The 18,026-nt window shown below is 42.7% G+C and overlaps 1 protein-coding gene and 1 long non-coding RNA gene across 3 annotated transcripts; both read left to right on the forward strand.

The window, feature by feature from the left end:
• The first annotated feature begins 1,538 nt into the window (after positions 1–1,538).
• On the forward strand, positions 1,539–3,497 carry LOC140578622 (uncharacterized). The gene is made up of 2 exons (XR_011982875.1): positions 1,539–1,665; positions 3,001–3,497. It is a non-coding gene; the product is annotated as an uncharacterized lncRNA (long non-coding RNA).
• A 774-nt stretch (positions 3,498–4,271) lies between these two features.
• slc26a4 (solute carrier family 26 member 4) lies at positions 4,272–16,656 on the forward strand. Of its 2 annotated transcripts, XM_072709185.1 has the most exons (22): positions 4,272–5,698; positions 6,064–6,291; positions 7,720–7,848; positions 7,982–8,121; positions 8,437–8,547; positions 8,857–9,038; positions 9,422–9,586; positions 9,792–9,944; positions 10,177–10,259; positions 10,579–10,726; positions 10,888–11,001; positions 11,219–11,296; positions 11,378–11,473; positions 11,769–11,875; positions 12,564–12,633; positions 12,822–12,914; positions 13,102–13,197; positions 13,869–14,093; positions 14,529–14,583; positions 14,855–15,000; positions 15,135–15,203; positions 15,624–16,656. In XM_072709185.1, exons 3-22 carry the CDS (start codon positions 7,721–7,723, stop codon positions 15,642–15,644), a joined length of 2,280 nt encoding a protein of 759 aa, XP_072565286.1. In that variant the 5' UTR covers positions 4,272–5,698; positions 6,064–6,291; position 7,720; the 3' UTR covers positions 15,645–16,656. The 2 variants fall into 2 exon arrangements, 1 of the variants encoding a protein (XP_072565286.1); XR_011989356.1 differs by lacking the exons at positions 4,272–5,698; positions 14,529–14,583; positions 15,624–16,656 and having other exon boundaries at positions 5,894–6,291.
• The last annotated feature ends 1,370 nt before the right edge of the window (positions 16,657–18,026 follow it).

Here is an 18,026-nt window from a genome sequence, read left to right on the forward strand (position 1 = left end):
TCAAACACCTTTATAAAACAATGAGAAAACAATGTTTTCAGTCCTGAAGATGTTTTACCTTACATTTGGAATTTGCAGTGTGCCTGTGGCATTTTCTAGTTTCCTAACACGGCATGTTGTTGAATGTGTCCAGTAGTTGTTTATTTATTCCTTTGCAAAAAAATATTAGTAAATAAACTTTATTTATATAACATTTTAAAAACAGCTTCTGCTGACCAAAGTGCTTCATATATGCAAAGGAATAATAATAAAGGAATATATACAAAAACAGGTCCCTAAGCCAATACACCTGAACCCCTCTTTGAAACAAATGATTAATACAATTGTCAAATGAATTTAAAATGTCTTCATCATCATCATTTAAACTGAGAATTGTTCATTTGCCCTCAAAACAGCTGTGATATCAGCAGTGTGTTGTGTTCATCGAAAAAGCAGCATAACTTTTTACAAACAGGGCAGCCCAGCCGACTTTGACAAATGCCTCAAATAATGTCTGAAAAGGAAGGGGTAGATGATGCCTTATGGATACATTGCTGGGTGGGCAGATGGACCAATGTGAAAGTGCAGTGAAATTCAACCTCTGATGGAGAACCCCTTCTATGATTTCAACATCTTAGCCATTGGAGGGTGCAGTTGCAGTTAATCCAATCAGATGTGCAGAATTGTCTGGACTTCACTGTGAAATGCTACAGTTTCACTCTGCTGAAGAGAGCTCAGAACCATCGTAGAGGCTGCCAAAGCCAGAGGACACAGCTGTAGCCTCTTGGGGCCATACCCACCACTTCGACAATCCCACATTCTTGACCTTGTGTGCTGTATCCCTAGTGGTGTAGTTTGTAGCACAAGACATCAACATACAGCACGTAATAATGTAATGTGTAGTCTTGATAGTATTCATATACTATGTGTCCCCTGATTAAATGGTACCCCATTCAGTGTGTCCCTTGTCCTTTGCCCTCTGCTTCCATACGCTCATGGCACAGTAAAGGCATGAGTAGCTGTACCAACACAGCTAATCAGTGTAGTAAAATAATGGTACATTTGCTCTAACTGCCTGCAATTCAGCTGGTTATTTAGTAGGACACAGCACATATATTGAGCGGCAACTAGTCCTTGTTTGAATAAATGCTTACACACCCTAAAGAGATAACACCTCTACACAGAATTAGATATAAATAGCCTTCCATTAAATGTAGTGTGCCAGAAACCAGAATTCTTCAACATTTTAAGTATTTACCTATACAGTAAAGAGACAGCCGTGCATTTTGACAGCCGAAATTACTCTGCAAGGACTTACATCGTCCGTGAAGGATTCGTTCATCTCCACGCACTTATGCCTTCCTTGAATTTATTGAATTATGTTGCTTGTTTACAGTTGTACAGCACTTCATAATCCCCGTTCCAAATGATACACCCCCGGTTTCATTACCCACCCCCTTTCATTAAAGTTTTTTAATAGCGGCTGTCGTCGGTAACGGGCAACCCTTATGCACGAGACAGAGAGAGAAAACCCGCTAAAAATCCCCCTTCAACAGCCTCCGTAGGTGACCCCCCATAAACCACAGCATTTGGGTCGTATAATCGCCACACTAAACGTTTACTATCCTGTAAGGAGACCCCACGGACAGAAAGAGGGGACGATTTACAGCTAAACTTAATAACGCAGTATGTAATTAAATAAAATGATGCGCTACCGTCCGTGTCAGCGAAAGAGGACTCAATAAAAGCGAAGATTCAGGTTTTGTTTTCGATACGTTAGAATTAGATGGACTCCGTTTTGGGTGTTATTTTTGACAATATGAATGTGAGAGCATAGACATTTGTAAAATCGCACAAACTGGTAATGATTTTATATTTTACAGCGCCCACGCTGTTTTCTGAGTTTTGTCTGAAGGAATATATGCTTCTTTTCAAACGTTAACAGAATAGCAGTAAATACCAGGCCGTCGCTTAGCCTGATGTTATACCACTGGGGGACGTGGTGTCCCCGGCGTTAAGATTAACGCGCTTTATATATAATGTAGATTTGAAATACGTTTCGATTTATTTGTCCTGTAGCCGATAAACATTCCGTTTCTACGGAACGATTTATTCATCGTTTTCTTCTGTAATTTATTTTGGGTGCCACTTTACAATAAAGCTACCAATATAAAGGGTTTATGAATGGTTTATAATCTGGTTATTAATTAGGTTGTAACACTTTGTAAATTATTAATAGATAATTTTAAACAAGTTATAACACAGTTTTCTTTTTATTAATGAGTTACTACCTTTTACAAGTGGCAAAAGGGAGCCTTATTGTAAAATGGTACCTTAATTATCTGCTCGTGGGTTTGCATTTACGTCATCGTAAGATGATCGGATATGGAGATGAACAAGAAAAGTCACTAGATGGCACTGTTCTCCGGTTTTATGCCCATTGATCATTGCCGGTTGGGGTGGCACTCTAATTTGGCTATAATATTCTAATAATGTGATTAGAGAATTGGTCTATAATGACTGACAAAATTATACTATTGTTATTTACAGCTGAGCAAGGTCGTAATTATAATATATATTGGGGGCACGTTTCCCCCCAATATTCAGATGTACTCACAATCCCCCCAAATATATATCAAGATTACGGCCTCGGTCGCCTCCAAGGTCACGTGACGTCTGCTATACACCGCAGGCGCCGCATCCTCTGCGCACCTGAGGAGTGTTTTAACGCTAAAATACTTACGTTTAGATTTACGTTTAGATACTGCGGTTTCTCATAACGGCTGTTCACTGAATAGGTGCCGAGTAAGTTGATTCCTTAAAGTCTAAGCAAATTAGGCTTTTATCAAACAATGGGCTAGGATTTCCACCATGCTTTACTGTCTAACTTATTCTACTTTATTACTTTGTTTTATCAATGAGATAATATGGGTAATTTTTCACAGAATTTAAAACAGATGTTATTGATTCACAGCGTAAGATGATCATGCTGATTTTTGCCCTCGTTGTTTTTTTCTTTAGAGTACTGGCACCTCGTAGTATCTGCTGGTAGCGATAGTGAATAACAAGAGGAGCACCAAGAGCTCTTTTTCCACACTTCAAGCACTGTTTCAACAGAAGTCAAAAGTTACAGTACAGACATGGTTGCGAATTCTTTCATCCTGGCAGTAGGATCTGTGTCATAAAAGATAACTTAATGAATGTAGAGCCTTATCTAGGAGGATATGTTGTCACACTGATACCTTGGCCAACATCAGAAATTTCACCCATAAAAGATGATGTAAGTGCAATGAAATTGGGAACTGTTCACATCATGGACACAACTGCAGATTTGGTCCCAATACAAGGCACTTAGACGGCGACTATGAAATAATTTAAAAAGAAACAAAAATTATTACTTTTCAGAGTATGTTATAGATATAGGAATTGAAATATACATATATAACGGTACGATCACGTGTGTGTATGCTACATATATATAATACCGATTTGTCACATTATAATTATTATTATTATCACTGATGTTGTTATAATTCTTGTTGTTTGATGAGTGTTATTTTCTTATGGTTGTTTGTATTCTGTATTCCCCTATACTTATTTTTTTTCCATCCCACCTACATTATCAGTGTTATTATTTCTGTATGCCTTCCCCCCTCTCCCCATGGTGATTGATGTCTGTTATTGTTACGCTTGTTGTTTCTGTATCCCCCCCCCCCTGTTTTTCTTTTTTTTTTCCTTTTTCCACGGGACGGGTGAGTTCGGAGCGGCCACACTCTTGGCTCTTGAATGTAAAATAAAGTTGTCCTCCGAAGAGGGGGGGTGGTGGTGGGCAATAAAAAAAAAAAAGAAAAGAAAAGAAACAAAGCGGCTCCATAATCAGCACTTCTACTACATCTCTGGTTTTAGCCCTTGATGTGAATTTGTTCAAAATCATGTCTTCCAGACAAAATCAAGCTACATCCACTTCGAACTGGATGCTTTTAAATGAACCGTCAGCTTTAACTTTGACATTTGATTGATTTTTTTTGGCATTTTATTTTGTTTATTTATTGTTTTTGTCTGGACATTTTGCAAATCATTACTTCTGAAAAGTGGAGGTAGAGTTTGAAAAAAAGCAAATATGAACGTCACAAAATAACTGGGACTCAGGCACTGCCATCCCAAATGATTATGCATGTCACCTGCCGCCTTCTAAGGATGTCTGCTTCTCCTTCTATCCTATAAATTTCATCTAGTGATATTTCTGCACAATGCTTTCTGGTACATGTGTGGCTTCTAGTTTTTTTAGCATGGGAAGTCAGGAGAGAGATTAGCCACATAGCAATAGCAAGGATCAGGGTGGAGGTATTTGTACAAATTAAAGCATTTCCTAAGTCCTTTCCTCTCTTAAATACAGCATGACACAAAGCAGTCCATGTTTCCTAACTCTAGCTGGCTCCTAAATCAGGAATCGCTTGGCTTCAAACCTTCTCTCCAGTGCACAGGCGCACACTAACTCACTTTCTCGCACAGACTACAGCACACAGTGTCATAGGTGTCGTAGCAGCTATGTTTAGATCTCAATGAATGGCATTAATTTGTGTCAGGGTCAGTGATCGTCCATCCCTGCCCTTCGTGTTGCTTCCCCGTTTGGCCAGCAGCTGTCGCTGGCCATCCTGTCTTGTCATTCCTTCTCTGATCATGATTGTGTGTTTTTCTTGCTCCTAAGACTGCAGGTTAGCTTACCCAGATGAGTGTGTGGCTCAGATTGTTAACCTTATAGTCATGGTTCAACGCTGGCCACATACCAGCCTTGTTTGTTACTTATTTGTTGGTTTTTCTGTTTTCCCAGTGTGTATTACTTCCTGTTTGTTTGTGTCATCAGTTTGCCCTTCTAGGGTTTTGTTGTGGTTTTTGTTTTGTACCTTTCTGTTCCACATTAATTAGCTTTGCATTGTAGTACTAGTATCTGGTTTAGGTCTCCTAGTTTTGATGTCTGATAAGCTTTCTAGTTCTGTTAATGAGCCTCACCTGTTGCATGTTGTCCTGTCCTTTCTTTGATTGGTTATTTGGGTATTGTTCTCACCTGTCCTGTGTTGTCTTGTTACCCTTGTGTGTATTTAAGTACCTGTTCCTGTGCTGTTTTCCAGTCAGTCATTGTATGTTGATCAGTGAAGGTTATGCTGTGTTGCTTTGTCTAGTTGCACTGTCCTGCGCTCTTCTTGTATTATTTTGTGGTGTCTTTAAGTTAGTTCTTGGTTTCCCCATTTGACCCCTTGCAGTCCCTTTTATTTTGTGCTTTCTGTAGTGCAGGGGTTTGAAGGAAGGGGTAAAAAATTAAAGATAATGTGCAACCCCCCCCCCCCACACACACACACACAAGTAACATGGTACACCAAGTATAGTAGGATACTATTTTATTTTATTTTTTTAGAAGGGCACCCATCAGAGATATTTTTCTCCATCACCAAAGTACTCCTAACTTGAAATGGCACTCTAGAGGGAACTTCACAAGTTTTTCTCCACTAGATGGTTCTATTCATTATGACCCTTTTTAAGACACATTTTCTCAGGCACAACATTATGCTGTCTCACATGAAGGCATCCTAGGCAACACTCTATTTTTTTTTTCCATGTGAAGGGCAGCCAATAGCACTTCAACGATGTTTTTTCAACCATGGTGTCACCTGGAGGGGGGATTGGGAGGGGTCATCCCCTGAGTCCAGCAGTGATTTTTGATGTGAGTATGGGTCAGACACAGTACTTGGGTGGATGTTGTATTATGGCCTGCCAGGTGTCTGCAGCCATTAGATTTTCTGTGTCACTACAGAGACCCAATTTAACGTAACTGAGTAACTCAAATAGATTCGCTGGTTCACTCTTTTTTTTCCTGCTGATAAGGAACAGAGGGACAAACGTTCTGGAAAGATTCTTATAGCTTGCTAACTTTTAATGAATGATATAGATTTGCACAATATACAGAGAAATACACTGTTTCATATCTTAAGGTGTTGTACCCATACCCACGTGCTGCAGAGCCTGGCTTATCCCTGCACACAAACATGAGTGACTCCTCCCCCTCACTGGGTCTGCTGGGCCCAGCAGCAGGTGCAGCTCGCTCCAGCTCCTGAAACATCAGGTCTCTCCCACGCCTCCCCCACCCTCCACCACTTAAAAGGCGAACCCCCAGCTCCCCCATCCCGTATGCTCCCACAGAAACTCAGCCCAAGTGGGAGAACACACAGGTGAAACAGGAGGAATCAGCCTTGAGTTTCTCCGCCGTCGTGCCTCGCTTTACAGAAGCAGGGGCAGAATTTCTTCGCATTGACGCAGGTAAGATTCTAGATGCCCTGATCTTTACATCCTTTTCAGGTGTGATGGACACTGCTTCAGATAGACGGCATACAGTTATGTCTGTTTACTCTCCAGCATCTTTTTTAACGTGCTGGAAATATAAAGCTATGAAATAAAAAAAGAAGTCCTACATTTAAAGACGGGCAGGCTGGTTTCTTAAGGACACTTTTAGAGAATGCCACGCGACATCATTTGCACATAACACCTTTGGTTGTACCGTCCTTCCCCAAATCACACCTTTGTAATACAAAGTTAGTTGGGGAATGACCCTGGGCTGCTTCAAACACAAATCCAGCCATTTATTGTGGGCTGTGGTGCTGCAAGTTTTTTTGATAACGTAGAATTTAGCAGGATAAAAGCAATAGAAACAGAGGGATCCTAAGAATGAGATATATGTCAGCTGAACTCCATGATGTTTCACCTGTTGGAGAAAGGGTGGCGTGTTCCTCCAGGTAACAATTAAACCTTTTTTATTTGAGATAGCCCACAGGGTCCTAAAAGCTGGTTTCGGGTTCCCCATCACTCTCCCTTTCATGGCCTTCCTGGAATATATTCAGGCCTTGGAAAACTAACTCCTGTAAACAAGGGGAGAGCTACGTAGACTGCACAGTGCATTCTGAGCCGGTGACCTTCTCTCAGGACCAGGAGCTTGGTTTCTGTTGCACTTTGTCTGTCTCCGGCTGAGCCTCTCACAGCAGAACACAAAGTGCTCTTCAAGCCCCCCAGTACAGAGCTCCCCAGGAATGACACAACAGCCTCCCCACAGCTGCCTCGCCGTACCTTTTATCGGAAATGTAACCTTTCCTTTTCATATCGGGAACAGCATGCTCCACTCCTGGACTGGCAGTGAACATGGGCTGGTGCACGAGGGCCCAAAGTGGGGGTGTGTAGCACCTTACGCTCCTCTCGGGGGGGGGGAGCTGTTAACGCTATCTATGGCACTAGGGAGATTTCACAGATCTCTGTGGCACCCTCTGTATCAGTACCCAACAGACATCCTCTTTAGTGCTTGAATTTCACATTATGTGTTTCACTTTAATTTCCTCTAATCAGTCTCCATTAAGAATGAACCCATACTTGCCCAGATGACCTCTTGACCCCTCATCCTGCTTAGTGCAAGCTCCTATTGGCTCTTCCTTTTCTCAGTAACGTCCTGGCCCCTGTTCTTGTCATTACCGTTTGCACGCCATGCCTTCCGTTCTCGCGTCCTATCGGGAGTTCCCCACCTCTCACGAGAAATTCCACATGCTTTCCGACATGGAAACGCGTGTCTCCTACTCCGCACTTCCGCCCCCCCTACACCCCCCTAGTCCTTTTCAGCCGACCCCTCCCCAACCCTTTTCCCAGAGCGCACACATCAGCTGCTCCTTACTTAACCTGCATATGTGTCTCCTGTCTCATATTCAGCATGAACCCTTCGGCCAACCGTTACCTGGTGTCCCGGCCCATCTATTCCAACCAGGAGTTTGAGCAGGACAACGAGCGTAACGTACAGGAGAGTGCTACCTGGTGGGAGCGGCTTGGTAGGTCCTGCGGGTGAGTCCACCGGTTGCCCATAGCATCCCCAGAAAGGGAGCATGTTACTTCATGTGTTTCTTTGCTGTCGGGAGTGATTCTCTGACTGCAGCATATGTGTTTTACAGTGAGGTATGTTGGGTTTTACCCACAGATGCACAGATAAGACAGCTCTGAGACTGCTTAAGCGAATCTTCCCAGTCGTGGATTGGATCTCCAGATACCCAGTCAGGGAGTGGCTGCTCAGTGATGTCATCTCTGGAGTCAGCACAGGGCTGGTGTGTAGCTTGCAGGGTGAGTATTACCGGCTGCTAACAGATGAATAGTTAGGTACTGTGTGGGGGGTCATTTTTTTCCAGCATTACTGTGTTGTAAACATGTGTCTGATATACAGTACAGGTATCAGCACTATATGTTTTATACATGTGTAAAATATGGATATGATTTGATTTAGAGTCACACTTGAATGTTACAGTATGGTGGTCTGAGTGTAAGCCGAAGGTTGTTTTTAATGACTAATGATGTAGGGGGGCGCTGCTCTGTGGCTATTTATACTGCATCAATAGTGATGTGACCCCCCCAAATGCTGACCCTGCCTGTGTCCCTCAGGCTTGGCCTATGCTCTGCTGGTGTCTGTGGTCCCTATCTACGGGCTCTACTCCGCCTTCTTCCCCATCCTCACCTACTTCCTGCTAGGAACTTCCAAGCACATCTCAGTTGGTGAGCCCCCTCCGCCTTCTCCCACCCCAAAATACTGCAACAGTCAACAGCCATCAGCCAAACCTTTATGCTTTACCTCAGTAATGTTACTTCTTGCTGGATGCTATCAGTACACCCAGGTGCCTCTGTGATTACTGATGGCAGAGTGATTTTGTGTTTGTTCTAATAATTGTTGATGTTACATTTTTGAATTACTACATGTGTTGTGACAATCAGAGCCTTTGATTCATAACAACAAGGTCAGTGAACCTCATATATACCTATAAGATTACAGTTCACCCACATTCAACCTGTCCACCCCACCCTCAGGACCATTTCCAGTAACCTGCCTAATGGTGGGCTCCATGGTATTGACTCTTGCCCCTGATGACGACTTCCTGCTTCCTCTGAATGACACCAATATGAACCGGACGACTGTAGACGTGGAGGCCAGGGAAGCACAAAGAATTTTGGTAGCCAGTTCCATGACAGTACTGATTGGTTTGTTTCAGGTAAAACCATTTCCACACTGAAAAGCAAACTGTAAACACAAACTAAGTCTGTCATTTTTCATTAATCATTTAATTGTTTAAATAATGGTAAGCTTTAAGGCAGGGGTGTCAAACTGCAGTCCTGGGGGGCCGGAGCCCTGTGTAGCTTAGTTCTTTCCCTGTTCCACCACACAAGATTCAGGGTCAAAATAATTTTCAAATGCACTGAAACTTTACGTCAAAGAATCATTATGAAAAAACAATAAATCAAAGAGATTTTGGCTACTTCTGTGATCTATGTTTCATGCATTTGATGGGAAAATGAGACACCTCCGTGGAAACAAAGCTGGCTTAGTTCTCTGAAGGGACTGTCTCTGCAACATGGTCCATGTTGGTCTTTCCAGGTGGTAATGGGGCTTCTGCAGGTGGGCTTCCTGGTGCGATACCTGTCAGACCCTCTTGTTGGGGGATTCACCACAGCTGCTGCCCTCCATGTGCTCGTCTCCCAGATGAAGACCATCCTTTCTGTGCAAACCGGTAACCACAATGGAGTCTTCTCCATTGCATATGTGAGTCCTCTGACCAGCCAGGGGGATGTTTCTTGATGTTCCTCATGCATGTGGAATTGTTGCATTTTTTGCCCATATTACCACAATAATTAAAAATAGGAATAACTTTTGTCTACGTATATATCATCATCAGACTTCTGAAGCTGAATAAAACAGGATTCTGGACCCCTCCTTTTCTATTTGTTTCTCACCATCACTGGTCTAGATACTGACTGATGTATTTAGAAACATCAGGCAAACCAACGTGGCTGACCTTGTGGCAGGCCTGTTGACCATCGTCATAGTGATGGTGGTGAAGGAAGTCAACACCAAATTCCAGCACAAGATCCCGGTATCCATTCCTATTGAAGTCATTGTGGTGAGTATCTCATGGTGCAATACAGCTGTTGTAGTGCTGGTTGACTGGTGACATTACAAGACAGAGATCCTACTATTGTCCTCATCGCCACCTCTTACTCTTAGTCTTACTGGCATATGAGTTTGTAGAAATCGTAAAAATGAACTTCTGCTATATTATGGCCCCTTTGTAATATTTTTCCTCTTCCATGACATGCTCCACCTGGCCCCACCCCTTCTGGCGGCCCTGTAAGACCGTGATTGCCACTGGGATCTCCTATGGAGTAAACCTGGACTCACGTTATGGCGCCAGCATTGTGCGCAGCATCCCCACGGGGTAGGAGGACTTCCTGTTACCCTTCCTGTCACCCTTCCAGTTACATTCTTCCTGTTACTGCTCTCTGTCCATGATGGAATAGAAGCTTGTGGTCTTTCTGAACATTTTCAGTCAAACCAGATTTATTCAACAATTCCTGCTTTTATACAACTAACTGACATGCCTTAAGTACTGTAGTACAGAAACACCCCCTTCCGTCATTTGATTTGGTCAGCGACTTAAACAGCCCAGTACAGCAAGTGAAAGGTGAGGTCAACCAGTATTGCGTGTGTTTCTCTGAGATGTGGTTGATGTGTGCCTCTATCACCTACATTGTCAGGTTCACTGCTCCTCGTCCCCCTGATCAGAGGCTCTTCTGGCAGATGCTGGAATCAAGTTTCTCCACGGCTGTGGTGAGCTACGCTCTGGCCGTGTCGGTGGCCAAAGTCTATGCTGCCAAACATGACTACATCATCGATGGCAACCAGGTGGGCAAGGCCCCAGACTTCTTCTAATCATTACAGCAGGGTTTGATCATTACAGCAGGGTTTAACTGTAAGATATTTGACATATAGGGTTTGGTCATTTTAGTATGGCTTGACTGTGAGACATGATCTTTATAGCTTGTTCAATCTTCTCCTTCTCTCAGGAGCTGATAGCATTTGGCATCAGCAATATCTTCAGCGGCTGCTTCTCCAGTTTTGTGGCCAGTACGGCCCTGTCTCGCACTGCAGTGCAGGAGAGCACTGGGGGAAAGAGCCAGGTATGCCTTGACCACAAATCCACATACAATTACTCGAGCAATTAATGATTTTGGGTAGGTTGGAAGCCATCCTATAATTCATTAACTCATTATGTTCTTGCAGGTTGCCAGTGTAAGCATGAAGATTAAAATGACGGTCATGGGTCATTATGGTACTCACTGCCCATGTTGCAGTTTGTTGGCATGATTACCATGTAACTGATTAACTTTGCTACAGGTTGCTGGCATGATCTCGGCTGTCGTGGTTATGATAGTGATTTTGGCACTCGGTCACCTCTTGGAACCTCTGCAGAAGGTGGGCTGAGCTTCTGGAGACATGTAAAATGAGATTCCACCTGCATCCTCACGCTGATCCCAGACCCTGCTTGTTCCTTAGTCGGTTCTGGCTGCCATCGTCATCGCTAACCTCAAAGGAATGTTCAAGCAGGTTCTGGACGTTCCGGTTCTGTGGCGGCAGAACAGAGCCGACTGTGTGAGTCCCTGGCAAATTGGAGCAGGACCCAGCATAACACAGTTGATTCCTGTAAACAGTACCAGTTCATATCTAGCTCTGCCATATATCCAACTGTATGAGTTATATGCAGTAAAAGCAAACCTGCACTATGATAACAAAGATTAAAAAGAGAAAATGTCATCACACCCAGTCATTTACAGGCTTTTTTAAAGGTTTATTATCAGAATCATGTTTCATTGTTTTGGTGTTCAGGTCTAACTAGCGTCAACCTTGATCCTTAATGATATCCTTTACCATGATGTTGTTGCTCCAGCTGATCTGGATTGCTACCTGCCTGGCCTCTGTTGCTTTGGGGCTCGATGTTGGTCTGCTGACTGGCCTGGTCTTTGAGATGGGCACCGTTGTCGTCAGGACTCAGTTGTAAGTCATAAATGATTTGTGTTACATTTATCGGGTGCTATAGGAAGTTGATCTATATGCATTATATTTATAAACATAGGTTTTTACATATATACGGTATGTATATTCAGGAGTAGTTTTTATATATTAGTTTTTGTTAAGTAAATATTGTTCTTTCATTGGTGATGAAGTTTATCATACTAGTTACAGTCAATGACACACTGGTTGAGGCAAGAACAGGACCCGTGAGTGTTTGCTGCACGGTTTGAAGTAAACATGCTTAGAAATGGAAACAAATTCTGCAAATTGGTTTTAGGCGGGGCCCTGTGTCATTATGTTCGGATTGTGCCCATATCAAATAGCTGATAAGTGGTTGTAAATCTCCAACAGTGAAACAAACAAAAATTCTCCATAGTCTAAATCTTCGACACTTTTTGTACAAGTGCACACTTTGAAACCACACACTTTTTTGTACACCATTTGTACATGAGTGCACACTTTTCAACCCCTACACAAGGGAGCAACACATGGCAGATGGGTGAGGGAGGGCCTCACACTATGTTAACAGCCTGAAGTGTTTTATGTCCTTTCAGCTTATTTGCACAGACTGTGATGATGATGGCAGTGGAAACGCAGTACAGAAAAAGACAATCAGATATTCCTGTCATTTCCAAACATAACCATAAAACTTTCCCTTCTGTCATCGAAGCCCCACGTGTTCAACTCTTGGGAGTGTTCGTGGTACCGACATCTACAGAAACATGAAGGACTACAAGAGTGTGAGTCCCGCTGCCATGCTGGTCTGTGAGGTCCACTCTTAACCCTACGATGGCCCGTGTCCTCCTGGGGCTCTCTTTTTCTGAGCAAGCGAAATTCCAGCGCCCGTAGAGTACGTTCCCGTGGGTCGGATCATGTAGAGGCGCTGAGCAGGAATCCCAGACTGATGAGGAATGCCTCTTACTCCTAGGTTGTGGAGGTGGCTGGAGTGAAGATCTTTAAGTGCAATGCGCCCATCTACTTTGCCAACATCGACTACTTTAAAGAGCAGCTCAGAACAGCGGTAGGTGTCTACTGAGTAGCTAGTGGGGAGGTTAGCAGGTTCTAGAAGTTATGCTACCTTCAACGTAGTAAAAATGGCCTTAAAGAAACTTTAAGCTATGTGATAGCTTCTTAAAGGGCCCATTGACTAAGTGGGATCTGTATAAAACATTCACGAGACCAAGGTGTGGATTTATCGTTCTACATAGGTTGGCTTTGACGCTGTCCGTGTGTTCAAGAAGAGGAACAAGGCGCTGTACAAGATCCAAAAACTGATTAAGAAGGGCCAGCTGAAGCCCACTGAGGTGGGATTAAACCAGAGTCCTCATTATTCACTTTATCTCCTCTTAATGATCAACTTGTCTGCTTGGATCTTAGTGCAGTGGAAAATTTTCACATGAGGCTTTATCGATTCTTCTCTTATCAAGTGTTATGGACAGTTTTCCGTTGTCATACAGTATAAAATTTTCCATTCTTATCAAGGACTAATAATAGCTATTTCCAGCCCATCTTGTCTGCCTAACCCTCCTGTCTCCTTCCTCACGTGGCCCTGAGGAGCTACTTGTTACCCCTCAGTAGTCTTTGTAGTTAAATACCTATTTGTCTTGTCAGCCCCAGTCCGGTTATTGACATTGCTCCTCCTGCCTGTGTCGATCCCCATATTCGGCTTACAGCTCTGACCCCTCACAGTCTCGTTCATTTCCCTGCTCTTGCTCAGTTCAATAAACCCATTTTATGTTTGTCAAAACGCCTGCCTTTGGCTCATTCGTCTCACATCTTGTGACAATAGTTTCCATGAGCATAATCACGTGATGTGCTATGTGCTCTGCCTGTACATCAACTTGGACAAAATTAAATAAAATTAAATTTAAGTACATTAAATTAAAAAATTTTTTTTACATAAACATATGTCCTGTACCAGAGGTGTTCTTCATTTTGACTTCTTTCTTGCTGGCTTCTTCCACCTCCATCCCAGAATGGGGTCATATCTGTGAACACACTAGGCCAGGACAACCAGGGCTTTGAGGGTGAGCCAGTGACAGCACCCCAACACGGAGAAGTGGAAGAGGGTTTCCGTGTGGACTGGGCCTCGGAGCTACCAGTGCCAGTGACGGTGCCTAGGGTCCACATCCACAGCCTGGTGCTCGACTTCTCTGCCGTCTCCTTTCTGGATGTGGTGGCTGTCAAGGCCCTCAGAATGGTGCGTCCACATCCTGACCAATCATGTTCATCACAGCACTTTCACAGCAGTCCAAGGTCCAGGAGGAGGCACTGTTTTGAGTCTCTTCAAAAACTGAACACCTTCATACACTGAGCTTTTGGATAAAATCTGCAAACGGCACAACAAACATCCACCTCTGCTATGCTGTACACACATGGCTTCTCTTTGCTTTTGCAAGTTTTTTCAAAGTTTTAGTTTACCAGTTAGAATGAACTATTTTTCACTTTTGGTCATTTAAAGGTCAGGTCATTTACAGGAGGGATAACCTGTGGTGCAATTCTGTGGTTTCTTATTGCTCCGTAATGCATGAGAATGTAATTGATGTGTTATCTATGCGCATTGCGACATCATAAAAGTTTTATTTGCTCATATCAGTCCGGCTCTAAGGTGCTGTATCTCTCCTCTGCCACACAGGTAATTAAAGAGTTCATTAGGATCAAAGTCAATGTCTTCATTGCAGGCTGTGACGGTACGGTGACGCACCCCTTCCTCACCACAGACACATACACAGCCCAGCCCTTACACTCATGAACGGTGAAGATTAACTTAGTGATGCTGCTTGGCAGGTGGTCATTTTTATGTCTTGAACATGTGTGAGACACAGACAAATACATTAGATTTGGTAACACACAAGTCTTTGCCCCAGATCAGTTGACTTCCAAAGCAGTAACAGAGGCATAGTTTTTAATGTGGTAAATATCTGGACGTCTTGTTGAATTGGAAAAACGCTTGTTTTGTAGATGAAATGGTCCGGAATTTGGACTCGCTGGCCTTCTTTGATGAGGTGGTGACAAGAGACCTCCTCTTCCTGTCCATTCATGATGCAGTCCTCTTCATCAGACTACGAAGGCTAAGTCATGGTCTGCAGAATCCCATTCTGGAGAAGGTAAGTAGCATGTCTGGTGTTCTGATAGTGCTGGGTGTATGGCAGGAAGCTTTCATGCAAGATTCTGGGTGTGTCCCCACCCAAACACTGTCCATTGTCCAATGAGAGCAGCAAATGTTTACCCTACATTTCAGAACTATAAAGAAATTGACTATTTCACCAAAGCAGAGGACCTGACTGAGACCTATGATGCCCAGAACAGAGTAAGTCTTCCTTTGCATTCTTTCCATTCACTTCTTTCACTTTCATCTTTTTTTCTTGTTTTTTTTTTCTTGAGAATTAGCACCGAGATGTATGCAGCCTGTCAGTCAAGAAAAATCTGAGTGTCCAAAAAAGTATACGATGCAGAAATAAGATTGTGCCAGTATGTCTGACCAGTAGTGAGCTTACAGTCTTTGTCTGCATAACGTATATTCTCATCATGTGGTCAGGCTCTCTTAAGAAATCCAGTCCTCTCCATTGTTTTCTACTTATACAACCCAGTTCTTACATTTCTAGGTTCCCAGCTTGCCTCCACCTGTGTTTTATAACCAAAAAATTGACACTGAATCCCAAGTGCCTCCTGTGACTCCAGGTTCTCCAGCCCAGTAAGATACCTGTTAGCTTTTCTCTCTTGTTCCTAGGTAATCTACGGGCTGTCCTAGTGAGGACTAGATGGACAAGACATTCTTTGGAACAGCGCCGCAGTCTGTGCATTGTCCTTTTTGATAACTACAGACACCTTTCTCATCTTAAATGTCCCATCTGGAAAAAGTGTGTCCTACTGATCCGGAGAGGAAAGGGCAGGAACATAGAAGCCTGCTCTTTCGCCCAGGATGATGGGAAGTTCTCAAAAGCCAAGTGTGAACTCTGAAACTGCAGTTCATTGAAGTAAAAAAGCAGTGGATGTGTCTTTTAGACAGATGAGCTGTTAACAAGAAGCACTTTAGACTGTCTGTATAAACAGCCCATTTCCTACAGCAAGGTCTTTCTCTTGCTCTGTTTTAAGCCTGTACAGAGAAGTGTAAAAAGACTTTCTGATTTGCGAAAAATTGGCAAATCTAGTCCAGATATTAGCCCAAAGAAGGGCATTTTCTGCCGAGGGGTGATTTGGTGACAGTGAGGGAGAGTTTATCCTGTTTACATGCAGGTCCACATTTCATGCCCTTGCAAAATGTCTAGCAGAACTACGTCCTCTTTTCTGTAACAATTTCTCTTAAACGGTCCTACCAAAGCAGCCTCTGTTTCTGTCCTGGGATCCCCTGGAATCTGCAGGATTTCCACAATATACAGTAACACACTTCGTGCACCACTGACTTCTGTGGGAAACATGCTGGCAAGAAGTTGAGCCTAATACCACAGAAGTCTCATTGGATTGCGTTTGGGATCTGTAAACACTGTCACATTCCTTTAGATGCAGAAACTTCCACTTCACAGTTTGTCTGTTTCTTAAGGTCATGAGATAACTGCTTTTGTCCAGTCAGATAACACTGAATGTGAGATCACGTGGGAAGATATTAAGCTGTTAAATAATGTAATATAATGGACAGTGTATGATGTAAGGATGTGCAGAGATGGTTTGTCTAATGGCAAAGGCATTATGTCTGAAATTTGCCTGATTTTTGTATTTTCAACCTAGCTGTAGTGAATCACTCATTAAAAGGCCGGTAGTATGAACTTCCTCAGATCACTTTAAATGTTTACCTTTGAAGGTGACTAATGTTTATTTATTTATTTATCTGACTGGTCCTATGAAAGGTCTTGAGTCATATTAAAATATGCTGAGCTACACAGAGACATGCTGAAACACACCGAGACACTGAAATATGCTGAGATACACCAAAACACGCTTGAAACACTCTTAATAATGCAGTGATTCACCAGAAAATACATGGATCACAAACATGTCAAAACAAAAAAAGCACCATGAAACAAAACATATTGATTAGGAGAGTATGTGTATTTTCCGAGCACAGTGATTATGTGTTCTATATATTACTTAGAAACTAGGTTGACTGTAAAAGCAGGCATACTTAAAAAAAATCGCGGACCATATCTGTGACGTTCTATCTGAAGGTTAACAAGTTAATTTAGGTAATCTTCGTTGCAATGAAATTAAGCAACAAACTCACAAAATAGGCGTTTTTCCGACTTTCTAAGAACAAAACCAATTAACACACCTTTATCTAGTGACCCGGAACTGTCTGGCAGATAGCGGCTCCTCTCCATCTGGTATTAGCGCATGTGTATAAAAGCTAATTGTCATCTAGGTTTAAAGTTTGTGTCATAAAATCACCTTTTACTGTACGTGTACAGCACCTTCTGTCCCTGCGCAGACCCTCTCGGAACTCTCAGGTTGCGCATAAATATCATAACGTTTTCAGTGTTAGTGCAAGGCGGGGTTAACATATCACTGGATAGGTGTTAGAAACAAAAATTCGGGTGTGGCTCGGAAGAAACAAACGCTTCATAGTGTCGATATTTCTTATCAAACACACCTCCAAAAGAAATTTAATAAACAACACAAGCCAATATATATATCATGCCACCATGATAAATTATATACTGGGGAAATGATTTATAATAGGAAAATACACGTTTTTATCTGACTAATACGGCCGTTATCACTTCCATAATTACTAGTCATAGATAGTGAAGAATGAACTTTTAGGCAGTGGGGGAAAAAAAAACTATCAGTATATGTGTAACGTTTTTAGATGTGATGTAACTGAAATAATAGTGTTAGGAACATGCGAAGCACTAAAAAGTCAACTGCATTTTCAACTGTTTCTGCTCACATCACAGTACAATAACATACAATTTGCATCCAGTGATGGACTGGAAATAGGTTCACTGCATCTTCTCACTGGATTAGCGGTACTGCATATTGGATGGAAATATAAAGGTCTTTGCGTAAAGTAATGTAACCAAATAGCGGGAATTAGCTAGAAGGTCAGCCGAATCGGTACAATCCGGTCGTGAATGGCATGGTTGGTGTCGTTTGGCTATTTGCTGTCCACTGGGTAGCGTCATGGATGCATGCTCCG

Source organism: Paramormyrops kingsleyae, chromosome 1 (assembly GCF_048594095.1).
Source record: "Paramormyrops kingsleyae isolate MSU_618 chromosome 1, PKINGS_0.4, whole genome shotgun sequence".
In the NCBI taxonomy this organism is placed as follows: Eukaryota; Metazoa; Chordata; class Actinopteri; order Osteoglossiformes; family Mormyridae; genus Paramormyrops; species Paramormyrops kingsleyae.